The 27855-nt window shown below is 40.0% G+C and overlaps 1 protein-coding gene across 1 annotated transcript; it reads right to left on the bottom strand.

Moving 5' to 3' along the window:
* Positions 1–27855, bottom strand: LOC104101175 (protein disulfide-isomerase 5-3-like). Its single transcript, XM_009608611.4, has 15 exons — positions 27473–27855; positions 25963–26053; positions 25563–25657; positions 25054–25111; positions 24731–24915; positions 24588–24645; positions 22208–22248; positions 21993–22067; positions 21357–21413; positions 2088–2154; positions 1700–1846; positions 1108–1332; positions 608–757; positions 438–515; positions 1–289 (listed from the first exon to the last, which is right to left on the bottom strand). The coding sequence occupies exons 1-15, from the start codon at positions 27511–27513 to the stop codon at positions 212–214; spliced, it is 1446 nt and encodes a 481-aa protein (XP_009606906.1). The 5' UTR covers positions 27514–27855; the 3' UTR covers positions 1–211.

Consider the following 27855-nt stretch of genomic DNA (forward strand, 5'->3'; position numbering starts at 1 on the left):
TTGATTTAAAGATCCATATATTGACTAGTTTTCTTTTCGACACCAAGCCACATGCTACACATTTAACTAGAATATTCAATCATGCAGACCACCAGAACTCTTGCGGCAAGCAAAATGTTTTCAAGAGAAAAAAATCTAATATAGTATAACTTAAAAGAGTATATCCAGCTTAAATGTAGAAAATAAATTTATACCATCAGTCTACACTGACTTAAAAATTCTTTCCTAGCTCAACTTTTTTCACCATTCTCATTGTGTTGTGCAGAATAGAGTCCAATATGCCGGCAACCTGTAACAGCCATAAAGAACGAATATAGGGGAATTTTGATAAAAGATAACATAAATCAAAAGCCCAAAGAAAATTGTTCGTGAGTGAGTGGGCGCAGGTGAAGGAATGAAGGTGGGAGGAAAGGGGAAAGGCAGTTTTGAGAACTGACCGTAAAAACACCACCAATTATAGCACAGACATTTGTAATGAAGTGCGAAAAGGACTTGGATTCTTCTGTAATTAAGACCTGATAGCAGAGGACAGATATTGAGGATGAGAAACAAAAATAACAAATGTATGAAGGTCTACCACATAATCATGAAAAGCATTGATGAAAACCTGCATTGGGGATAGCTCATAATGAAACTTCGCTTCAGGTATATGAAGACTATGAACCAAACTACTATGCGCTGTGTACTCGTATTCCTCAACTAATTTATAAGATCTTGTCATCACCTCTGTTTTCACCACTTGAATAAAATGTTCAATCTGCAAATTACAGGTCAAGAAAATAAAAGGTAAGCTAGGTTTTCCGCCATCCTAGTAACTCTTTATGATCACACCAGATGAGTAAATATAACAGAGGAGCACCCAAAAACTTAGTGGAAAAAGGACCAAGCAGTTCCTGAGAATTTCTTCGTACTTTTTGGAAGATTTTATACACTGGAGCCAGTAAAAGCAGCAGAATGTAACATTCTAAATAAACTATTAAGGCATTGTCACCATTATGGTTTTAATTTCTGAAGGTTTGCAATCATTCATGTAGAAGTTGCTTCCACAAAAAGTTGTGGTCACATTTAAATAAAATAAGAGATGCCATACGCGGGTAGGAAGCTTACAGTAACATTTTCTGTAGAATCTCTTGGATTAGTAATATATGAGTTTCCATTCAACCGTTCATGGCTTTGACCCAAATGTGGCAGCAGTCTCTTGATATCACTCATAACCTTTGGAGTTATTGTCTTACCAAACGAAAAGCGGGAAATTACATGTGACATGTTCATCTGAGAAGCATCAAATGAATGAGCTGCTGAACGAGCTGATATGACAAGGTTGCCAGGAACCTGAACAGTACATAACATAAACTGATATATTAGTTCTTTTGGGAAATTTTAAAATTAGCAAGACAATAGCGCATGAGCTTCTCCACAATCTTAATGCCTGAGATATCAAACTACTTAAACAACACATCATATTTCTCTTTATCTCCACCATCTTCTGCATGTTCTTTTAGTCTGCTTGCAGTTTTGTGGGGGGGAGGGGGGATGCAATGATCCGAAGAATAAAAGTAGATTTGATGCTCAACAATGGTTTCCGCCTGGTTGGCTGCCTCATCATGTTCTTTTCTCCGTATTAACACACCAGAATAAAAAAATTTAACAAAGAAATGTCCACCTATTCTTTACGGGCTCCCACTAATAATTTGTATACCTTCTTAACACGTACAAAACCTTCTATTCTGCATCCTCCAGTTACAGGAGCAGGTCTTTTCAAGTCAGTTGCCAGCTTGGTAGACGTATTATCTGAAGTAATCATTTGAGACTCCAACTTGATAGGTGCAATCAAATCTTCCATCATCTGCAGAAGATAAATCCCAGTCATCTCAACAGCATGAAAGCAATGATCCAATAACATCTAATGCCACACAACTGCCCCATGGCAGGGCACCGTGAAAAATTAGTTCAAAAGGTTATGCCCAGTGATTGTAAGAAAGAAGTGTGGACCAGCTCTATTTTCTTTCCTCAATCTTAACCATCCTTAAAATTTCTTTTTTTCATGCTTTCTTCTTTTCCTTATCCAAGCCCAACTATATCCTCACCTTGACTAGGCTATCTGTATCACGATCGCCATAGTACGACTCATGATCATGGTGTCCATGGTCCTCTCTGCATGGCAAGCACAGTAAACAATAAATACATTATAAGAACCAATGAACCATGCAAATGAGATTTAGGCTAAAAACCCTGAATTCACTAAACTTCCAAGTACATATTGTATCAAACTTAAATCAAGAAATTTAACAAACATTTACCAATTGGCAACAAAATGACTTTCCTTTTTTACCTCCACAATCCAGACACGTAATGCAGCTCTAATTATTCAGAAAGCAGAATTCTGTTAGCAACTTCAGCAGCGTTACTATGCTTATAACTCACAACAAAAGGTAGACATGAACTTCAAATAATTTATCATGCTCCTCAAAATTTCAGCATGAAAAGTGGAAACAAATAAAGATAAAAAACAAAGGCAGAAGATAGAATGATGAAGAAGAGGAATTTCAGTAAACTTTCCATGGCCGAGAGCAGCAATGATAAGGTTCTCAAACGTTCGTAAAGGGATCAAAACATAAAATAACTGAAAAAGTGCCTCTTTTAGCGTGCTAGCACAATCTAACACTATAAGAAAGCCCATTCGAAAGAGAAAAACTTATTAAAAGAGAAGACTATCTGGAGGGTAGTAGGGCACAAGCCCAACCCATACACAAATCTTTTTAATACAGCAGACATTGATTCTCTAGGATCAAAAATTTCCCCATCACTAGAAATCTCCACTTCTCACCGGGTAGAACAGAGATCAGAAGCCAACCTCTCAAAACTTAGCCTATCAGATGCAGACGATGAGGCCACCCCTCAACTGAAAATCCACAAACCATTGTGCATCACACATCAAAGCTTGGATTTGATTTCGATAAGTAGCTCAGATACAGAGTTCTCCTCTCATGCAATCGGTGAAGCTCTTCCACTAACATGGTATGAGGGCCATACAAATTGTCAGACAATTGACACATTCCAATGTATATATTAACACGTGTCATTACAGATCTCGATATTGAGCATTATAGAATATTAAATTATTAAAATAGAAGAAAAATACAAAATATTCACACGTATGGTATGGTTTCACAGTGTAATTGCTTCAATTATTTGCAAACATTGCCCCCATAATAAACAATGTATATGGGAATCCAATTATTGGAAATGACACTCGCAAAAATCACGGGCGTCAAAAGTCAAAAAGACTATGTAAAAGCACATGCGGTTGCCATTCAAATTGAGCATAATTTTTTCTTTCGGCCCATTGGCCCACAAGCACTCTTTTTGACCGTGAATATTGAAAATGAATATTGGTGCTTTAAATATGTTCAGAAAACCTTCATCCTAATACAGATCATGCTTGAGAGCTTCATAACACACTGTAAGTTCTCTCTCTCTCTCTTCTGGACTGCGTTCAGCCTTCTCCTACGTTTAACGCATGTTTACTCTTTTAGGATGGCATTCTTAGGAGGAGTCAATATCCCTTCAATGGCGCTTGGTTGCGGTGAGGTGGTGGCCGGCGGCTGCCGGTTCACTACCAAGCTGTTTAAAGCGAAGAAGAACAAGGCTGGACGGAGGCACAAGGCTCAAAAGCCGCCAAGCCGATCTAGGTCGTTTGTCCAGTCAAAGGCTGTTTTTCTGCCTTCGATCTCCGAAACTGAGGTCGTGCAAGCCATGCCAAGTGCCTGGCCAAGCTGGGGTTGCTGCGTAAAGGTCCTGTCAGATCTGGGCGAGATAGAAAAGCAGGAATAGAGAATGGGTAAAGCAAAGTGCATTTAGAGGGAGAATGGGTAAAGCATAGTGCACGTACGGCACTACATGGCATCCATCTCCTTTAAATATTATTATAAAAATATCTATATATATATATTCGCTTCGTTAGGGGCGGATTGTTTATGCCATATGTATTTCTATTTTGGACGCTTATAATTATATGTATATGACACGTGTCACCTGCGACGATTGTGTATTGTGTAATGAAGAATATCGTATTTGAGAATATGATATTCGCACGGTGTTTTGTACCTGTATACTATGTTTAAATTAATTAAAGCTGTTAAGTTTACTTGACTTGTTCTGGCCCTAGCTGTCAGCTAAGCACGAAGCTTATGCCGTGTATATTTGTGGTTTTGCCAAAAAATAATAATAACTATAATGTTTATACAAAACAAAATAATACTAATGCAAAAAGACATAGATTAAAGTCAGCCTAGTAAAATTAGTAATGTAAAATTCCAAAATAATATTTCCATTAATCTGTACGTTATTGGCAATTAATACTACATAAAGACAAAATTTGTGCAAAACACCGATTGGATGATGAAAAAAGACACGGGAAAACGACGGAAATTAGGAAGTGTGTTTCGCTGTATTGCTAATACAGTATGAAAGTAGGTTCAGAACTAGTTATTTTAGTAGAGTGCGATCATCACCTTCAATTATGGTTGTCACGTGTTCGAATCCGCTCAATTCAAATAAAGAATGTCACTTTCAATCAAGCGTGGGCTCGATATCCCAGTGATAATAAATAAGTAGATGGCATCTTATTGCACGTGAATGATGCTCGGTTGGCATCTCGAAAAAAATATTCGCAATTGAAGGCGCCAGGCCACAACTTTATGAAGTGTGGCAAGCAGGATTCCACTTTGAAAGAGGTGTGTTACCCCACTATAAAATGAGTGCTCCCAAGACTGGCAACAAGTACAATTATTGGTTAGACCAACGCAAATTATTTACAGAGCGTTGAAAAAGTTAAATACGATCGAATCAAGTTCGCCATATAGGGACAGGTCCTTGAAAACCAAACTGTAACCCGACAACTCAACATGGTGCTTTAACTAGCGTTTATTCATCTCGTGATGCTGAAGATTGTTTAAATAATATTAAAAAGCATAAATAGTAAAAATTGCACAAGTCTTCATAATAGCAAGGATATTAATATATTATGTCGGTATCATTTCTTGAAATGCAGCTCTTCACAATTATATAAATAAGACCTCTGGGTTAGTATAAGTTCGTAGCTTAAATGATAGCAGATGAATTGTGCGCCCTATTTCAGACATTCGATCTGCGAGAGACAAAAGAGCATGAGAGATTGAAGGCGGAGCTTGAGGGTGCACTAGAGAAGTATCGTGGTTCTCTTCCTGACTCCGTGGACGTGATGGACACTGGGGATGAGTGTGTTGATCGGGATAGTGGGCTATTTTTCCTGTATATGGAATGCCCTGTAATGGCGAGTTGCTTGGCGCAACAATGTTTGGTTTCCAATATGAGCAACGGTGGCATAAGTGTCACTAACCTACCGCCATATCAGTCAGATGTGACCTTCTCTGAGGTATCCAACGTACTGGCGTCCCTCGGAGAAGGCAGCATAATCAACTATGGCGATCCGTGTCGCAATTCCTACTTTGCAGCTTTCGTTCCAACTAATCGTTTTGAGCATTTCCAGAAAATCAACCTCCTGACCATAAATGGTGGATCGGTTGACTACGACGTCTACAATCGCATGCCACAGGAGCGTGATTATCTCCCCTATCTCTTTCCCTGCAAGATCGTGGCACATGGATATTGCCGGTTTCATAATTAATGTTTTAATCGGCTCACCATGTAAAAGGGGCTGAGCAGTCATATGTCCTTACGGTCTTGGTTTGAGGGGTGTATGGGATGGCTATTTTGCTCGTGTGATGTTGTTGCTTCTAAATAAAGTATCTACCGTTGTTTTCTTTTCCTGTTTTCATGAGTGAATGTGCGACTGATTTGATAATAAAGCGGATAATATGTTAGAATATATATTTGTTGAATTTCAATAAAGTTCATCAATGGGAAATCACATTTGAAAATATAAGGACTTTGCAGTTCACAATAATTAAAAGTTTACATGCCCTTCTTGGAAAACGTGCAATGAATAGACCCTAAAGTAAAAATATATGCACGCCCATGTGCGTACGCGTAAAAGCACATGAAATAAAACTATAAAATATTCCATAAATATATTAGTTAAGCACACAATGCTACCGTTTGAATTCAACTTCACAAATAAAGTCAAGTAGGCTTAAAATATAAACAAATTCATATTGAATCGTCGCTTACATCAATTTTGATAAGTTCAAAACTTCATACAACTGAGGAGAAGGGTTCGAGAGTTCCTGAATGTGATAACGTCAAACTGATGCTATGTCTCTCACTAACCCTTCGAATATTAGTTGCGGAAGTCTGAATGACAATCTCCAAGATGGGCGAGCCATTATCATTTTCTCGCAAGTGTGGGAACGGCCGCAATATCGGACAGATCGGTGTGCCAATTTCGACGTGGAGCCAATTCCAATTACGGTGGTTCAAAGCATACTCAGGAGAATACAGGAAACGGACAAGAGTTGTCACCTGCAGCTCCATACAGTCGCGGGTGCTTACAAGGTAAGAAGCGGTCCGGACGCTCGAAAGGTTCGGGATTTGCCATCTATAATGGTCTCGTTGAAAACTTGTAGTCCCGTGCAAGATATTTGGGCATTGGCAAGCAACATTGCAACTATTGCTAATCAGGAATCGGTTATGTTGTGTGTGGATAAGGTGGCGTTGGACGATGGCAACGCAGCTGCAACAGTAGCCGAAATTATGTTGAGCCCAAGCCGAGACATGACGTTTGATCGAGAACTCTTGAGGCAAATAGCAGCAAAATATGGTGGTGCGAGCAAGATCGATGACCATCCTATATTCGTGGTGGTCAATTTCAGCGGAGGTGACTTGTTTAAGGCTGGGTTGGAGGATGCAGCAAGCTATTTTTATGACTTAGTGGGCGTTACTAGTGTTAATCTTGGGTGCATGAATGTTTCCTTTCCTAGGGGACGAAAAACTATCACAACAGCACAGAATTTCGCGGCAATGATCGGCCGGATCGAAGAACTGGGGAGTGAAATTAAGCGGCGTCTCAAAATCACTTTTGCTGTGACTTGGGAACTGCTGCTTTCGAATGAGTTCAGGCCGCCCTACCGACACTATCTGATTATCGATCAGAGAATTTTCACATCAAAGTTGAAACAGGCTCCAATGCATTGGAGCGTTCGGGTGGTGAAACTAGACGAAAATCGGATAGAAATTAAAAGTCTTTGGTCTTCTGAGTTGGTTCTCAACGATCGGGTTGATGGAGGATTGGAAGCAGATCCGCTTATCGATCGAGGAAAAACCAGCTCAGGTACGCTTCTAATTAAGAACGTAAATTGGGAATCGACCTCGACTCGTACGCTCGGAAGCTATGTGATACATGTGGAGGATGCCGAGATTGCAATTGCGGCTATGAAAAGTATGAGTAGGGCATCGGGCCGGTGGCCGTCCAAATATCACACCGAAGATCCGAATTGCTTGTCCTACGCGCTTTGGCTCTTGGTAAAGGCCAAGCCAATTGACAATAAGCCCAAAAGAAAAATAGATGTAATGGTAAGAGACGTATACCCAAGGCATGTCAGGCCATTGCAAGAGCAAGGCCCAATCACTGCTCTACTGCATATAGGCTATCCCACAGCGATATGTTTTCTTCTGAGTATATAGGAAACGTATTCGCTCAAAAATGCAGATGCAAGCGAAGAAGACTATATGTGCTTTAACGAGGGTTTGCGACATCAACTCCGTGGTCCAGGTAAACTCGATGATTTACGAGCTGGAATGTAGGTACGGCCCTTTCGGAAAACGAGGAAGTTGAAAGAGGCACCGTTTTAACTTTCTCAAGTATGTTTAAGAGATGCAAAGCAGGTGCTATTTGGAATTGGATAATTATTTTTATATAAAAATGTTCTCGATCTAAGTTGTCGTTTTGAATTTAAGGATTTGATGATGTAATTCCTATTTTCAATCAATTTTCGTTCTTTTATTAAAGCATGGTATCGGAATATAGATCATCAAGATAAGCGCTTTTTATTTAAATTATTTTTCGACTTCAAACTAAGACATTGATGGATTGTTAAATCCATTTCTGTCGTACATGGAAGGATGGTACATAGGAGAGAAATACTAATACTTTAGCCAAGGAAGTGACTTGCCCAGAGGGTAATCTAGTTGAGATGATTGACTATCATCTGGCCTTGCTATTAGGCATCGGAAAGTTTCGTCATCAGAGTTTCATAGACGTAGGCTGCTACCGCCAAATCGAGGCTGGCAAGACCCGCCGCTGAAAAGCTAGCAGGCCCGTCCAATCTTTCAATCTTCTCCATCAGCGCTGGATCGTTGAGGACTTCTGCGTAGTTTCGAATTCCATCATCTCTTCCATCTTCGGTCAGCTTCAAGTCATTGCTCGCGTAGTAGCGAGCGATGGAGTCAGCACCAAAAGATTCCATTAACTCCATATCATCTACGACGAGAACGCCATCCTCGTTCATTACGAAAGGAATGTAGTCAGCCGGCAATTCGTCGACTCCAAGGGCCAACGTGACGGCGTTGGGGGCTAACTCCTGTGTCTCAAAAACGGGCTTATTGGCACTCGTCGCAGTTATCACAAGTTTAGCGGTCCGCAGCAGATTGCGATCAATAACGGCCACAAGATCAAATTTCACTCTTGATCCATGCTTCTCGACCAGTTTGTAGTTTGATTTTCCGTGGTGGCTAAGCACCGCAACACGCTTGATTCGCTCTCCAGTACCTGAATCTAGAGCGAGGATCACCGCCTCGGCAACTTTTCCCGCACCAAAAAGGAAAATCTCGATATCGTGCTTGCCTTTCAGAAAGAGGTCAATACAGGCCAGCGCGAGCCAACCAGTTCTGCCATCTGAGATTGCTGCACCTTCAAGCGACATGATGCGGTTCCCGGTCTCTTTAGTCCGAAGTGTAATATCCACATGCCGAAGAGGCCTCCCAAGTTCGGCGTTCGCAGGTGCAAAATGAAGATCTTTCATACCGGAGTACTCTCGGAAGAAGCCAACGTGAGCCCCTTGCTTCCACCCATTGGGATCTTTACTGAAGGGAAGATAAACTTTTTTGTGGCCGACGAGACCTCGAGAATATGCTTCCCAGTAGCCTATGAGAGCTTCGGTGATGAGGGCAGGGGTTATGTGAACATCTGCTTCGACCAAATCATCTTCAGACCAATGTTTCTGAGAGATTTTTTCAGCAATTTGAAGTGAAATCGCTTTTCTATCTCAAATGGTATTGCCAGATGCTGCCCATGATGAAATGGAGGTATGCATAAATAGGCCAAACTGGGTTGATGGTGGGCCTAAGGAATATAGTGGTCTTTGAAAAGATATTCGAATGCTCAGGTCCATCATTTATAGTGTGGGGATAAATTCATAGCATAGTGGGCGGCTAATGCAAAAAGGAATGTGTCAATTATTGCATATAATATTTCTAATTTTATCGGGAGTTGGTTAAATATTATTTAAGAATGACTCTCTATATATTGAGTGGAGTCCGAATCTTATCTAAATGATGGACAAAGATATACTAACGGGTATATTATATGTGAGGAAATGAGATGATAAAGTACGGAATGTTTTAATATTGACGGGAAATTTAAAATAACAATAATATCATATATACGGAATTTTTGCATAGCATATATTATTATTGGGGATATTATACGTTATTACAAAAATACAAATTATAATGTGTTAACGCATATTTTACAATATTAAAAACACACCTAGCGAAGACGCTGTGCGTCTTAAAATATTAACGGAATAATCTTAAGGGATGCAATAAACTAAAGAAGATGCATGGATTGGGGTGCATATACATAGACGCAAAGGGTGCATGGTACTAAATCATGGAGACAAGCTTTGTCTGTCGAGCGGCCCATTCAATCAGCAAGCAGGACTAACGCTGCATGATCGACGTATTTTTGAACGACAGCTTTGGCAAGTTTTTCATAGACATGCGCGGCTACGGCCAAATCGAAGCTAGCGAGTCCAACTACTGAAAAGTTGGCCGGCCCGTTCCAAGATATCAGCCTCTGCATAAGAGCGTGTTGCGGTGCTTAGCCACCACGGAAAATCAAACTACAAACTGGTCGAGAAGCATGGATCAAGAGTGAAATTTGATCTTGTGGCCGTTATTGATCGCAATCTGCTGCGGACCGCTAAACTTGTGATAACTGCGACGAGTGCCAATAAGCCCGTTTTTGAGACACAGGAGTTAGCCCCCAACGCCGTCACTTTGGCCCTTGGAGTCGACGAATTGCCGGCTGACTACATTCCTTTCGTAATGAACGAGGATGGCGTTCTCGTCGTATACGATATGGAGTTAATGGAATCTTTTGGTGCTGACTCCATCGCTCGTTACTACGCGAGCAATGACTTGAAGCTGACCGAAGATGGAAGAGATGATGGAATTCGAAACTACGCAGAAGTCCTCAACGATCCAGCGCTGATGGAGAAGATTGAAAGATTGGACGGGCCTGCTAGCTTTTCAGCGGCGGGTCTTGCCAGCCTCGATTTGGCGGTAGCAGCCTACGTCTATGAAACTCTGATGACGAAACTTTCCGATGCCTAATAGCAAGGCCAGATGATAGTCAATCATCTCAACTAGATTACCCTCTGGGCAAGTCACTTCCTTAGCTAAATTATTAGTATTTCTCTCCTATGTACCATCCTTCCATGTACGACAGAAATGGATTTAACAATCCATCAATGTCTTAGTTTGAAGTCGAAAAATAATTTAAATAAAAAGCGTTTATCTTGATGATCTATATTCCGATACCATGCTTTAATAAAAAAACGAAAATTGATTGAAAATAGGAATTACATCATCAAATCCTTAAATTCAAAACGACAACTTAGATCGAGAACATTTTTATATAAAAATAATTATCCAATTCCAAATAGCACCTGCTTTGCATCTCTTAAACATACTTGAGAAAGTTAAAACGGTGCCTCTTTCAACTTCCGCGTTTTCCGAAAGGGCCGTACCGACATTCCAGCTCGTAAATCATCGAGTTTACCTGGACCAGGGAGTTGATGTCGCAAACCCTCGTTAAAGCGCAGATAGTCTTCTTCACTTGCATCTGCATTTTTTAGCGAATACGTTTCCAGTATACTCAGAAGAAAACATATCGTTGTGGGATAGCCTATATGCAGTAGAGCAGTGATTGGGCCTTGCTCTTGCAATGGCCTGACAGGCCTTGGGTATACGTCTCTTACCATTACATCTATTTTTCTTTTGGGCTTATTGTCAATTGGCTTGGCCTTTACCAAGAGCCAAAGCGCGTAGGACAAGCAATTGGGATCTTCGGTGTGATATTTGGACGGCCACCGGCCCGATGCCCTACTCATACTTTTCATAGCCGCAATTGCAATCTCGGCATCCTCCACAGGTATCACATAGCTTCCGAGCGTACGAGTCGAGGTCGATTCCCAATTTACGTTCTTAATTAGAAGCGTACCTGAGCTGGTTTTTCCTCGATCGATAAGCGGATCTGCTTCCAATCCTCCATCAACCCGATCGTTGAGAACCAACTCAGAAGACCAAAGACTTTTAATTTCTATCCGATTTTCGTCTAGTTTCACCACCCGAACGCTCCAATGCATTGGAGCCTGTTTCAACTTTGATGTGAAAATTCTCTGATCGATAATCAGATAGTGTCGGTAGGGCTGCCTGAACTCATTCGAAAGCAGCAGTTCCCAAGTCACAGCAAAAGTGATTTTGAGACGCCGCTTAATTTCACTCCCCAGTTCTTCGATCCGGCCGATCACTGCCGCGAAATTCTGTGCTGTTGTGATAGTTTTTCGTCCCCTAGGAAAGGAAACATTCATGCACCCAAGATCAACACTAGTAACGCCCACTAAGTCATAAAAATAGCTTGCTGCATCCTCAAACCCAGCCTTAAACAAGTCACCTCCGCTGAAATTGACCACCACGAATATACGATGGTCATCGATCTTGCTCGCACCACCATATTTTGCTGCTATTTGCCTCAAGAGTTCCCGATCAAACGTCATGTCTCGGCTTGGGCTCAACATAATTTCGGCTACTGTTGCAGCTGCGTTGCCATCGTCCAACGCCACCTTATCCACACACAATATAACCGATTCCTGATTGGCAATAGTTGCAATGTTGCTTGCCAATGCCCAAATATCTTGCACGGGACTACAAGTTTTCAACGAGACCATTATAGATGGCAAATCCCGAACCTTTCCAGCGTCCGGACCGCTTCTTACCTTGTAAGCACCCGCGACTGTATGGAGCTGCAGGTGACAACTCTTGTTCGTTTCCTGTATTCTCCCGAGTATGCTTTGAACCACCGTAACTGGAATTGGCTCCACGTCGAAATTGGCACACCGATCTGTCCGATATTGCGGCCGTTCCCACACTTGCGAGAAAATGATAATGGCTCGCCCATCTTGGAGATTGTCATTCAGACTTCCGCAACTAATATTCGAAGGGTTAGTGAGAGACATAGCATCAGTTTGACGTTATCACATTCAGGAACTCTCGAACCCTTCTCCTCAGTTGTATGAAGTTTTGAACTTATCAAAATTGATGTAAGCGACGATTCAATATGAATTTGTTTATATTTTAAGCCTATTTGACTTTATTTGTGAAGTTGAATTCAAACGGTAACTTTGTGTGCTTAACTAATATATTTATGGAATATTTTATAGTTTTATTTCATGTGCTTTTACGCGTACGCACATGGGCGTGCATATATTTTTACTTTAGGGTCTATTCATTGCATGTTTTCCAAGAAGGGCATGTAAACATTTAATTATTGTGAACTGCAAAGTCCTTATATTTTCTAATGTGATTTCTCATTGATGAACTTTATTGAAATTCAACAAATATATATTCTAACATATTATCCGCTTTATTATCAAACCAGTCGCACATTCACTCATGAAAACAGGAAAAGAAAACAACGGCAGATACTTTATTTAGAAGCAACATCACACGAGCAAAATAGCCATCCCATACACCCCTCAAACCAAGACCGTAAGGACATATGACTGCTCAGCCCCTTTTACATGGCGAGCCGATTAAAACATTAATTGTGAAACCGGCAATATCCGTGTGCCACGATCTTGCAGGGAAAGAGATAGGGGAGATAATCACGCTCTTGTGGCATGCGATTGTAGACGTCGTAGTCAACCGATCCACTATTTATGGTCAGGAGGTTGATTTTCTGGAAATGCTCAAAACGATTAGTTGGAACGAAAGCTGCAAAGTAGGAATTGCGACACGGATCACCATAGTTGATTATGCTGCCTTCTCCGAGGGACGCCAGTACGTTGGATACCTCAGAGAAGGTCACATCTGACTGATATGGCGGTAGGTTAGTGACACTTATGCCACCGTTGCTCATATTGGAAACCAAACATTGTTGCGCCAAGCAACTCGCCATTATACAGGAAAAATAGCCCACTATCCCGATCAACACACTCATCCCCGTGTCCATCACGTCCACGGAGTCAGGAAGAGAACCACGATACTTCTCTAGTGCACCCTCAAGCTCCGCCTTCAATCTCTCATGCTCTTTTGTCTCTCGCAGATCGAATGTCTGAAATAGGGCGCACAATTCATCTGCCATCATTTAAGCTACGAACTTATACTAACCCAGAGGTCTTATTTATATAATTGTGAAGAGCTGCATTTCAAGAAATGATACCGACATAATATATTAATATCCTTGCTATTATGAAGACTTGTGCAATTTTTACTATTTATGCTCTTTAATATTATTTAAACAATCTTCAGCATCACGAGATGAATAAACGCTAGTTAAAGCACCATGTTGAGTTGTCGGGTTACAGTTTGGTTTTCAAGGACCTGTCCCTATATGGCGAACTTGATTCGATCGTATTTAACTTTTTCAACGCTCTGTTAATAATTTGCGTTGGTCTGACCAATAATCTTGAGAGAACAATTGTACTTGTTGCCAGCCTTGGGAGCACTCATTTTATAGTGGGGTAACACACCTCTTTCAAAGTGGAATCCTGCTTGCCACACTTCATAAAGTTGTGGCCTGGCGCCTTCAATTGCGAATATTTTTTTCGAGATGCCAACCGAGCATCATTCACGTGCAATAAGATGCCATCTACTTATTTATTATCACTGGGATATCGAGCCCACGCTTGATTGAAAGTGACATTCTTTATTTGAATTGGGCGGATTCGAACACGTGACAACCATAATTGAAGGTGATGATCGCCCTCTACTAAAATAACTAGTTCTGAACCTACTTTCATACTGTATTAGCAATACAGCGAAACACACTTCCTAATTTCCGTCGTTTTCCCGTGTCTTTTTTTATCATCCAATCGGTGTTTTGCACAAATTTTGTTTTTATGTAGTATTAATTGCCAATAACGTACAGATTAATGGAAATATTATTTTGGAGTTTTACATTACTAATTTTACTAGGCTGACTTTAATCTATGTCTTTTTGCATTAGTATTATTTTGTTTTGTATAAACATTATAGTTATTATTATTTTTTGGGAAAACCACAAATATACACGGCATAAGCTTCGTGCTTAGCTGACAGCTAGGGCCAGAACAAGTCAAGTAAACTTAACAGCTTTAATTAATTTAAACATAGCATACAGGTACAAAACACAGTGCGAATATCATATTCTCAAATATGATATTCTTCATTACACAATACACAGTCGTCGCAGGTGACACGTGTCATATACATATAATTATAAGCGTCTAAAATAGAAATACATGTGGCATAAATAATCCGCCCCTAACGAAGCGAATATATTTATAGATATTTTTATAATAATATTTGAAGGAGATGGATGCCATGTAGTGCCGTACGTGCACTATGCTTTACCTATTCTCCCTCTAAATGCACTTTGCTTTACCCATTCTCTATTCCTGCTTTTCTATCTCGCCCAGATCTGACGGGACCTTTACGCAGCAGCCCCAGCTTGGCCAGGCACTTGGCATGGCTTGCACGACCTCAGTTTCGGAGATCGAAGGCAGAAAAACAGCCTTTGACTGGACAAACGACCCAGATTGGCTTGGCGGCTTTTGAGCCTTGTGCCTCCGTCCAGCCTTGTTCTTCTTCGCTTTAAACAGCTTGGTAGTGAACCGGCAGCCGCCGGCCACCACCTTACCGCAACCAAGCGCCATTGAAGGGATATCGACTCCTCCTAAGAATGCCATCCTAAAAGAGTAAACATGTGTTAAACGTAGGAGATAGGAGAAGGCTGAACGCAGTCCAGAAGAGAGAGAGAACTTACAGTGTGTTATGAAGCTCTCAAGCATGATCTGTATTAGGATGAAGGTTTTCTGAACATATTTAAAGCACCAATATTCATTTTCAATATTCACGGTCAAAAAGAGTGTTTGTGGGCCAATGGGCCGAAAGAAAAAATTATGCTCAATTTGAATGGCAACCGCATGTGCTTTTACATAGTTTTTTTGATTTTTGACGCCCGTGATTTTTGCGAGTGTCATTTCCAATAATTGGATTCCCATATACATTGTTCATTATGGGAGCAATGTTTGCAAATAATTGAAGCAATTACACTGTGAAACCATACCATACGTGTGAATATTTTGCATTTTTCTTCTATTTTAATAATTTAATATTCTATAATGCTCAATCTCGAGATCTGTAATGACACGTGTTAATATATACATTGGAATATATCCTGCTCAATCAACAAATAGCAATGTATTAAGTGAGAAGATGCATAGGCATATTCTTATTTAATACATTGCTATTTTTGAAAGTCGTTACTTCTACCAGAGGAGCCTATCCTGCTCAAAATTAGCGCCCTGTGCATGATCTCGTAACCCTTTGCAACTCCTTGAGATGAGAGCCTCCAACGCAACTGATCACTTTCGGAATTGACGCGCATTGTCCAAACGCTGGGACCCACCAGGCCTACCATTTGTCAGATGTAAGTCTTTTTTTGAAAATGATTGGCGCAAATTCAGGTACCTTCGGCAGAATGGACAACACTCAGCAACTGAAACAATGTTAGTCTCAATTATTTGAGAGACATGATGTGACCTGCTGGCCACCAATGACCACCAATTTCCGCCAGCCAATCCGAGCTTCCATTGGATATGCTGCATGAGGAGACAAAAAAATGTGGCAGGCTTTTGAATTGAGGCCTCAGCTCCCTTTCTTGTCTTGGTATGGCCCTATTAATTCTCTTTCATTTTTAGAACTATTCGAAACTCAAGAAAATTTCCAGGGGAAGCCTCTCAAACACAAGCATGGCCGATCAAATACACGAGCTATGTTGGTCTGAGGAATCTCTATCGGCCTTTGGGATATACATTACACCGAAGCCCTGAAAGATTACTGGCACCTTTTCGCTGAAAGGCGACTCGGCCACGACAAGGTCTTCGTTCCACTTGATCGAGAGGGCTGTACAGAGGGAGCACTGGTGGGTTTCGTCGGCAACTATTCGGGTGTGAAAAGCATCCATTTTAATCCGTCCAATGCGAGACACAAAGAGCCGACTTCTCACATTGACATCGTGCTTCGTAATCGTCTCACAGGGAGACGCCTCTTCTCTGTTGATGGGGTGGCGATATCGGAAAGGAGAACTGGCTGGCTGGCACTAGCATGCCTGAAGCTCCTATTGCAGGGCCGAAGCCAAATCAACGTCTTCCTATTCGGGGCAGGTAAAATTGCCGAAGCCATCATCCTCGCCCTCAATTGGGGAGCATCCGAAAGAATTCAACGAATCGCGATCCTCAGCCGCTGCAATAAGTCGAACCATGAGCTGCCCTGTGCATGAGAGGAGAAATCTGTATCTGAGCTACTTATCGGAATCAAATCCAAGCTTTAATACATAGGCATATTCTTATTTAATACCAGTCAATCAACAAATAGCAATGTATTAAGTGAGAAGATACATAGGCATATTCTTATTTAATACATTGCTATTTTTGAAAGTCGTTACTTCTACCAGAGGAGCCTATCCTGCTCAATCAACAAATAGCAATGTATTTGTCAGACAATTGACACACCCAAAATTACTATGACAAAGGCATGCAAGGCATTTGGGGTCAATGCGACTGGGTTTGAACATGATCTCCTGAATATAATTCTAAGAATTGAGCAAAGAAGACAAGTCCAAATTCAGCAGCAGGAGTCAAAAGGAAATTCTGTGAAAGGGAAGAACAAGAAAGGGGAAGGGAAAAGAAAGATGTTAGTTTGTAGGCTCAATTATGATAGGAAAGGGCAACATGACAAGGTAGGCAGAGGTAGGTACTACAAATCCTTCTCTGGATGAAGCTAAAAAGCCTGAGTTGGAATGTGCAGGGGATGAATGAGGAGGGGAAAAGGACTACCATTAATTCTCTCATTCAGAAATGAAAGGTGGATATCTTATGCTTGCAGGAAACTAAGATTGAGGACCGGAATATCAGAATGATTCAGCACTTATGGGGCAGCAGGTGGGCCGATTGGGATGAGCTAAAAGCAAGTGGTACAAGGGGAGGGATTGTAATGATATGGGACAAAAGACTATGGAAGAAAGTAGACGCTCATCAGGGATTATACTCTATGTCTTGTATGCTGGAAAGCACTCAAGAAAATTTCAGATAGTGCTTTTCAGGTGTTTATGGGCCACATAACCACATTCCAATCCAGATAGGGAGGTGATGTGGAGTGAAATTGCAGGGGTGAGGGGATTGTGGGATGGATATTGGGTCTTGGGGGTGACTTTAATATGTGCAGATTTGAGAGTGAAAGGTTAAACTGCATTAGAAGATCCAGGGCTATGAGAATTTTCTCAGACGTTATCCAAGACCTTGATGTCATCTATTTACCCATGCAGGAGGCTCATTATACCTGGTCTAGAGGTGAAAATTGCTTACAGGCATTTAGAATTGACAAATTTCTCATTTGTCCTGAATGGAACAATTCATTCAGAGCTGTGAGACAAATTGGCCTTCCAAAGGTGATATCAGATCACAGACCAATACTCTTGGAGAGCGGAGACTGGGATGCAACTCCTTCATATTTTAAATTTGAGAACATGTGGCTCCAAGAAGAAGGATTCCTAGACAAGCTGAAAAACTGGTGGCAAAGTTGCACTTTCACAGGTAGTGCAGACTTCATTCTACTACAAAAGCTGAAAAGCTTGAAGAAGGACATCACTACTTGGAACAAGGAAGAGTTTGGGAAGATAGAAACCAGAAAAGCCAAGGCACTAGATGAACTCATGGCATTGGAGCGGGCGGCAGAAAGAAGGCAGCTGACTTAATCTGAATCCACCCAAATGTTGAGTCTGAGAATTGAAATGCAGCAGATAGCCAAAGCAGAAGAAATATCATGGAGGCAGAAATCCAGATGCCCGTGGTTAAGAGAAGGAGACAGGAACACGAAATACTTTCAAAAGATGGCCAATTCACAAAGAAGAAAGAATCACATAGACAAACTTTTGGTTGGTGATGAAATCATAGAGGACAAAGAGGTGATAAAGAAGGAAACACTGGAATTCTATGAAAAGCTATACACTGAGCAAGAAAGTTGAAGACCTTCTGCCAATTTTGAAGGTATAGCATCCATCACAGATGAAGAGAGGAGTGATCTGGAAGCTCCCTTTGCTGAAGACGATGTGTTAGCAGCTATACAGTCAAGTGCTCCGGACAAAGCATTTGGACCTGATGGATATACAATGGCCTTCTACCAGCAGTCATGGGAGTTCATCAAGCATGACATCCTTGCAGCTATGAGTCATTACCATCAACAATGTTGGATGGTTAGCAGCTAGTCAAGTGCTCCGGACAAAGCATTTGGACCTGATGGATATACAATGGCCTTCTACCAGCAGTCATGGGAGTTCATCAAGCATGACATCGTTGCAGCTATGAGTCATTACCATCAACAATGTTGGATGGTTAGATCATGCAATGCTTCCTTCATTGCATTGATCCCCAAGAAAATTGGAGCACTGGAGCTTAGAGATTACAGACCAATTAGCCTCATTGGCAGTGTATATACAAGATCATAGCTAAGGTATTGGCAGAAAGATTGAAGAAAGTTGTGAAAAAATTGGTCTCAAATCAACAGAATGCCTTCATTAAGTGAAGGCAGATTACAGATGCTACACTGATAGCAAATGAGGTTCTTGACTGGCAACTGAAGCAAGGGGGAATAGGTATCTTATGCAAACTGGACATAGAGAAAGCTTTTGACCAACTTAATTGGTCTTATCTCATCTCCATTCTTAGGCAGATGGGATTGGGAGAAAGTTGGATCAAATGGATTAAATTTAACATGTCCACTGTGAAATACTCTATCCTGATCAATAGAAGTCCAGTTGGTTTCTTCTCTCCACAAAGGGGCTTGAGGCAGGGAGACCCCTTATCTCCATTCTTATTCATCCTAGCAATGGAAGGATTAAGTAGAATGCTAGATAAAGCTAAGCAGATGCATTGGATTAGTCGCTTTGATGTTGGGAGAAGCAATTCAGTAAACATCTCACATTTGCTCTATGCAGATGATACTCTGATTTTCTGTGGGGCAGACAAAAATCAGGTGCTCTATTTGAACCTAACTCTACTTATTTTTGAAGCTCTTTCAGATCTGCATATCAACATGCTCAAGAGTGTGATTTACCCCGTAAATGAGGTGCATAACCTGGAGGAATTGGCATGAATACTGGATTGTAGCATAGGGACTTTCCCAACTACCTATCTGGGGCTTCCACTAGGGGCCAAATTTAATTCAGAAGCAATATGGAATGGGGTAATTGAAAAAAGGCTAGCATCATGGTGGTTGCAGTATATATCAATGGGTGAAAGATTGACCCTGATCAATAGTGTCCTTGATAGCATCCCCACTTACTATATGTCGCCATTAGTAGGGTCCTGAAACAACTTGACAAGATCAGAAGTAAGTTTTTGTGTGAAGGGAACAAGGATCACAAATTTCATCTGGTCAAGTGGTCTAAGGTTCAATTACCAAAGCACCAAGGCGAATTAGGCATAAAAAACTTAGCCCTTCATAAAAAATGCTTGTTAATGAAATGGCTATGGAGGTACACACAGGAGGAGCAATGTCTTTGGAAGGAAGTTGTCAATGCCAAACATGGAGTCCTGAATCATTGGTGCACTAAATTATCAAGAGCACCCCATAGAGTTGGAGTCTGGAAGAACATTTGTAAGCTATGGGAAGAATTCTCAGTGAACAAACACTTTGTAGTAGGGAATGGTCAACATATCAAGTTTTGGAAGGACAAGTGGTTAGGAAGCACTGCTTTGATGAATGATTACCCTGCAATATTTCAGATAGCCAGAGATCCAGATTCAACAATCTTGCAGTGTAGGGAGGGCGACACCTGGAACATACTATGCAGAAGGAACTTGCAAGATTGGGAATTTGAAGAGCTAGTCAGACTACTAGCCACACTGAATGGCTACTCCAGTAACAACCTAGTACCAGACCAGTTCAGATGGGGGAATGCACATGCAGGAAGGTACTCCGTGAAAGCAGCCTACAAGTTATCAGAAGCTCAAAATGCAATAACCGACCACTGGCCTTGGAAGCTAATATGGAAAGTTAAACTGCCACCTAAAGTTGCGTGTTTCAACTGGACTGCTCTCCATGGATCATGTCTAACACAAGACAATTTAGTCAGAAGAAATTTTCAGATTGTCAATAGATGTTACATGTGCCAGAGGGAGGTAGAATCACATAACCATCTATTCCTACGCTGCCCAGTTGCAGCAGATCTTTGGAATATGTTTATTTCTCTTTTTGGACTCAGATGGGTCATGCCACATAACATCAGGGAGGCTTTTGAGAGTTGGAGCTTTTGGAAAGTTGACAGCACCATCAAGAAAGTCTGGAAGATGGTTCGTGCTGCTATCTTTTGGAGTATCTGGAAGGAAAGGAATAGCAGATGTTTTGACGGACTATCAACTACTTTCCAATCTCTCAAAGCTAATTGTATTATGTTTTTATTCACTTGGGTTTATTTATCCCCCATAGATTCCCCTGATAGTTATTTGAATTTTGTTAGCTCCTTAGTATTAGCCTGAACGTCTGTATTGGAGCTGACATTATTCCTTTTTGCTATAACTCTTTTGTAACTATTATGCATCTTCTTGATGCCAGCAATGAAATTAATTACTTCATCAAAAAAAAAAAACATTGATACACATATGCAACTTAGTCGCACAATAATGGCCTAAATTTTAGAACATAATGAAAGCGCCTAACAAGGGATTTTGTTTTTCTTACTGAATTTGAGAGGATTTGGAATCACAGTCAAACTAATAAAATATGAAGGACATTAAACATACTGTATAAATTTTAAAAAGTTAGATAGTAGTGGTGCAAGTTCATAATTGGCTAAGGATAAGTTAATGATTTACCTAAGATCAGATCCTTTTCTGAAGATGCGAATGGAGGGATACCCTTGTATGTGATTCCTGAACATTTATTATTAGATGATTGTAAGGCATAAGGATAAAAATGAAATCATAGCTAAAAAATCATAAACGAAAGAAACGTTAGTTCAGGCAACTCTAAGCACTTCCATCCAAACTATTTAGGCAACACAAGGCCTCCCTCTTATTAAAGCATAAAATATGCAATGTCCAACCAAATCTCCTCCTTTATTCAGGTGATATCAATTTTTTTCGAGTTCCCCATCATGGACTCATGACCCAACCAATCAATACTGCAGAATTTGAGAAACTGAATTGAAGGCAGAAGTAACTTCAGCATTAGATCTGTGATAGGCGAGGTAAAATTACTACTCCCCTAAACTAACTGAACCTCTCATGATTTGAGAATCTACCAGACGTTTGTACTCAAAGAACTGAAGCTCAGCCATGTAGAGCCTACTTTTTTCCATCTTTGAAATTGTGAGGAAACAATTAGATTAACTGTCTTTTCTTGAACATAAAAACAAAGACAAGTATAGCAAAGTTGTAATTTTTTGGTCAAATGTAGGTTTTACCGGACAGTAACAGCAACAACCTCTATATTGTTCACTCAAATAATACCTTCTACACAAATCAACTTCTTCAGTGCAATCAACTTTTGCCACAAGAATACGCCCATCTGTTTCGCGGTCATATCTGAAAAATTGCAAGATGGAACTTAGAATTAGCATATCAGCATGGGGATTGTTCGAAGCTCCATTTCAGACATGAGAAGGAGTTCAGCATATACTATTTTTGACAGAAGTTGTGAAAAATATATGGGCAACAAAGTGGACCTCTCTCGTATAATATTGGCTGCTTTCTCCCATGAAGGTTTCTGAGACAAAACAAGAAAAAAAATTCAGAAAAAGAGAAAACGTTAGCTATTCTAAGATGAACAGGTTAACCTTTCTTAGTTTAACCAGAGGATAGCCACAACCTGTTTTATAGAAAATTGTCTGATTATTTAAGCTGGAAATAGACAGGCATAGAGCAAGGAGCACACAGAAGAACTGCCTTACTGCGTGAATGTATTATTTTCCAAAGGACATAAAGTAAATATACACGAAATGCATGAAACATCCTAGTCTAGAAGCCAAGATTTACAACTGCAGACACAGAAAAGGACACTTCTATACCTAATCTTCCAATTGCTCTTGATAAATGGCAGGTTCGATCTCTCATAAGAAACATCATAATCCTCTGCATACTGAACATAGATATAATGGCATAAAGGAAAATCACTAGAGAATGAAATCAGAGCGACATTTCTATGGTGTAAAAAGGACTTGATTCAGTCATATTATACTTCCCATGAGCTTGTTTCTCCCAAACTAAAATAAGCAAAATGGAGAACAACAATAATCCATTAGACTCGCTTTGCTTGGTGTGCTGCTGGCGATAAGCCCCAAAAAGACACCATCTAACCACAACAAGAGATCTTAAAAGCATGACTGTCTCATTTTTGGACAAGAAGAGGCAACTAAAGAAAGGCTTTTGGTCCATACAAGCAGATTACAGCTACAATCCAAAACCTATCGTTGAAAAGGTTTTGGCCATAATATTAGATCCCAAATGCCCAAAACAACATGGAATTCACTGGAGTGCACGTTAAGCTAATTAATCCAGTAACATTACTCAAATTTAGACAACTTCTGCTTTCATGGTTCTTTTTACTTGACCCCCAAATTAATGTGTCTGATCGAGCAAACGGTCCCAGAAGTTCCAACCTGAGTTTAAGGCCATCAGCCAGTCCAGCCTCAAGCAAAAACTAATCATGCCATGTATCCTCAGGGAAGACCAAGCTAGAAAAATATGCACGCATATAGCAGGTTTAGTTTTGTTCTATTTGGAAAGCTGCCTAGATGTTCAGCAGGTTACTATTATTGGCAGTTTTTATTTTTCCTACAGCTAATGGAAACTACCATCTATATTGCAGCTACTGAAAAGTACCATACAAATTCGGTACTTAAGGAACTTTTTTTCTTAGAGAGAGGTAATTGCATATAAAAGCGGCATTAAGGAAGTGATGAAGTATTTGCAGGTGAGCAAAAAGCAAAAGAAGAATCCCTTTCCAACCTTATAGGGATTCTAAGAGGCTAAGTATTGATTCTGATTCATTTACAAATTCCTCCTTACACCAAAAAGAAAACAAATGTATACAGTTAAACATGATCGGTTGAATTGAGTTAAGTTTATCTTGAAAACATCTATGTTTCCTTTCTTTACAAGCGCTCCAGCCCCAGTTCCAGCAATGTAGTAATTGTATGGTGTTTCTTGGCATAACTCGTTTCAGATCTGCTACGTTCAGAAAAAAGTCCCATAGTTTTGATGTCACGGGTTCAAGCCGTGGAAACAACCTCTTGCAGAAAAGCAGGGTAAGGTTGCGTACAATAGACCCTTGTGGTCCGGCACTTCCCCGGACCCTGCGCATAGCGGGAACTTAGTGCACCGGGCTGCCTTAGTTTTGATGTCACCTTGCAATGAATGAAAATATGGTCTATAGTTTCTGATTCCTCCCGAATATTTGGCATCTGCTGCACAAAAAGATGCCCTTTTTTCTGCATGATCGAATTGACCCCGGCTGACAGAGGATTCCAGATCCTTCTGCCATACCTTTTTCTTTTCACTGGTGGTTCCCTAGCCGTTACCACTTATGAGGAGGTTTTAGCTTTGCAGAGTCAATTTTTTTCTCGGATAAATATAGGACTTAAAACTCATAAAATTAGAGTTCTTTATATAAGCTACAAACACATTGCTTAAGTGCTTTGCTGTCTAAACAACTGCCAAACCTAAGACCTTTAAACTATACACTAGTTGAGCACTTGAGCTAGTGTATAATTCTTATCTTCTTCTTCTTACAATTTAATTAAGTAATCTGGTTTTCATTTTTATATGAATAGTATGCTCTCTTTTCCCTCTATCCAATTCTTAGCTGCATAAAAACAAGCGTACAGGTATTAATAAGTGCATATTCATAAACAAAATCCTGAAATTAGCCTGTTCCCCAGATCATTATGAGAAAGACAGGACATCAATAACCCACTCTCACACAGCAAATCCACACCTCTTGGCATTAAAGCAAGTCATATAAATCTACAACTCTCTGTTTAACCTAGCCTACAACCAGAAACAAGAAGAGAAGAAAGTAGCAGTTTGGTTGAAATAGATAAATACCAGTCGGTTGCTCCAATAGCACCAAGGAGCAAAGAAATTTACAACCAAAATTGGGAACCTGTAAAGAGAGTGACAATAAAAATAAAGAGATGAACATTAATGAAGTTAAAACAGATGACAAAGGTGCATAGCTAATAACTCACTGGTGAGATACTCTATCAAAACTGTGTCCATTTAGGGAAACAGCTCCTTCACCATATTCCTCGTCATCTTCTTCATCATGTTTGATTTCTCTTGCAGTTGATCCCGAATGAAACTCAGAGCCAGTAGGTCTCAAGTTTTTATCAATGGAATGCTTGCGTACTGTTTTGGTTATGTTCAGCCTATTCTGAGAGTAATATATACAAATCTGTTAATCATGAATAAACAAAAAGCTAATGGCTAATTACATCAAACTGCATGATGTTTTGATAAAGCATTTTCTCTTTCAGATTATGAAGTCCATAATAAGTGAGTTGAAACTTACTGTTCCTAAGACGTCACTCACATCCACTGATGCAAATTCACAAGACAGTGCCGGAAAACTGCACGACAAGTTTCGAAAGTGTTATGGATAAACTTACAGAAATGATTTGCTTAGTAATATCACATAATAGAAGGGAATGCGTGACTTGAAAATCAACTGAAAACATGAGGACATTGTAAGCATCTTGAAATATCTGAACAGACACAAACAACTAGCAATATAGTTTACTCCTGCAAGAGAAGACCCCCAAAAGTGTTGTATTAGTACTGACATAAATAATCCAGTAACACATTCATTAATATGTAATCAACTTCTTGGTATGACCCAGTTTACTTTTTTTCACATGTAGTGTGATCATTTGTGTCAACAAAAAGTTGAGAGTAGAAAAATGTTAAACAAAAGTGCCTCCACTTCAGAAATGGATAATATCTATATGCCATGCATTTAGTAGAAGAAAAAGGGAAAAAGGGATACTGAATGTTCCTTCCCAAGATGTGTCAGAATCATACCTCATATTAAATTCAATTCGTAAGAATTCCGCATCAGAACTCTTATCAACAACAACGGATGTAGTGGTGGTCACTGTCAAATAGTTATTTAGTTCCTACAAGTTATAAACACGATTGAATTAAAACTACTTCCCCAATGAGGAGCTAGTCAGTGAGCTACAAGATAGCTGACAAATATACAAACATTGATGATCATTGCTTCTGATAATATGAACTTGAAAGCAAATGTAATAAAACAAGGAAAACAACACCAGTATTTAAGATACAATTGTACCAGCAATTTAGGATTACGTATCTATTTTAAAGCTAGTAGAAATTGGTGCTGCAACAATTGCACTTAATTCACTATCTTCTACCACTTGTTCTTTAAATATGAAGGCAAATAATTTCGACTTCCTACCATTCCAAAGAGAAACATCATGGAAAGCGCTGCTACCATGGACAATCCAGCACCAGATAATGATGCCTCTGTCAAATCTCGGGGAATTTTCCTGCAGTAAAAAATTAAAATAAATTTACAGTACATTCTGAAGAAGTAGTTTCGAGGATTGTTGATGCAAGATTTCACCCAATTGAGGACGCACTCGCACAAATTTTTTATACGCATTAAGCCAAGGTAAAGTAAAGAATTCATAACCTCCATGGTCGTGCATCTTGGAACTGTAATGCACTCTATTGAAATGGTTAGTTAGTAGAGATATTCCCACAAATGAACTTTTCTCCAATGGTGCTATAATTCCTATTACTATCCCTTCGTTCACTCTTTTGGTCTACCTACATTCCAGGAAATTCATACTGGAGACAAGAAGATGCTACAATTAAACTGTCATTCCAGGTTCCCTTCCCCTCTTTGTTTTAGGGAACAGTTAAACAGAAGATGAAAACTAGAAAATCACAATAGCTGGGAGAGGAGAAGCCGTGTGTCCGTGTGTGTGTGTGTGTGTGTGTGTGTGTGTGTGTGTGTGTGTGTGTGTGTGTGTATATATATATATATATGTAGCTCACAATCTTCCCATCGTTTTGTTGTTCTACCAAATATTGGTTTCTGAAAGCTATTCAACCAACATGACATTCACTAGCCTGCCAAATAATCACATAAATACTTGGAAGATAGAGAGTGAGAACTCCTTACGGCTTTGCCTATCAACTTAGAATTAGAAAGAATTGTATGAAAAAAACAGCTTTTAACTGCAGAAGCTTTGTCTTTAAGTGCTACGTTGACCTTCCTTTGGATAGATAGAGAGCACATTCTGTTACAATATGCACTCAATCTAGATTCTGTATCTTCCTTTTTCCCTTCCGCTAGAAAGAAAGCATTACCACATGTTTCTTCCTCTTCTAAATATATTTCATCCTCCTATTGTCTCAAAAATATCCCTCCAAGAAAAAGATGAAGAGCAGCGACAGCAAACTAATTCCTAGACATTTACAGGTCACAAAAGGAGAATGACACCACAGCTAGCTTCCTAGTTTAACAAGGAAAGACAGGAGTATTCTATAGATGATCGTGTTTAAGCGTATACATGCAAGATCGTGTATACATGTGTGATCAGTGATGAAACAATAACTTGATAGGTAATGCAACTGCAATTTTGTTGAAAAATCAAGTTACAGACAATTAGACAGACATAAATACAAAAAGACCGACATTTTGATCTCTAAAGGTAACAACTATATCAGATTTGAATCACTAGCCATTTTCACTAACTTCAATTAATTCACTTCAAAAAATTTAAAACGAAGTAAATCAACACTAGTACGCGATTTGGCAGTAACAATACAACCAAATTTGCTGTTTTCGCGGTAAAAAATGATTTTGATAACAGCATGTGAAGGAAGTCGGGATTGTAAAAAAATGAAAAGCACACCGGCAATCAAATTAATTGAATATGAAAATTGAGAAAACAAACCTGTAAAAGTCAACAGATTTGAGCTTAGCCGTGGACACCATGGTTATTGAACAAAGCAGAGCTCCTACAAAAATGCCAAAGCTAATACTCCTAATATAACAATCAACAGATCTGCAAAATCTCCACAGGCACACACGCAGAAAAGATAGAGATGTTGGATTTAGCTATGGGGTTTTGAGGAGAAACGAAAGCGAATGCGGTGGTCGGCGTTCACAATCGATTTCTCGAGAATTGGGAGGACTCAGCTGTATCTGCGGGAGTGTGTGTGTATAGTCCCCGCAGGCGTTTCAAGCGGGATGGTTATAATCTGGCTACCGGCCACCCCCACCACTGTCTGTGCGTTGCAATTTTTATTTCGTGACCCGTCTGAATCTAACGAAATT

Source organism: Nicotiana tomentosiformis, chromosome 7, assembly GCF_000390325.3.
Source record: "Nicotiana tomentosiformis chromosome 7, ASM39032v3, whole genome shotgun sequence".
Lineage (NCBI taxonomy): Eukaryota > Viridiplantae > Streptophyta > Magnoliopsida > Solanales > Solanaceae > Nicotiana > Nicotiana tomentosiformis.

Excerpts from the sequence above, each read along its gene's own strand:
- LOC104101175 (XM_009608611.4), bottom strand. The coding sequence starts at position 27,513 with ATGGTGTCCACGGCTAAGCTCAAATCTGTTGACTTTTACAG. Across the intron at positions 21,414-21,992 it reads GAAGTTGATTTGTGTAGAAG|GAATCACATACAAGGGTATC; the intron begins GTATTATTTGAG and ends ATAAATGTTCAG. Across the intron at positions 290-437 it reads TAATTGGTGGTGTTTTTACG|GTTGCCGGCATATTGGACTC; the intron begins GTCAGTTCTCAA and ends TGGCTGTTACAG.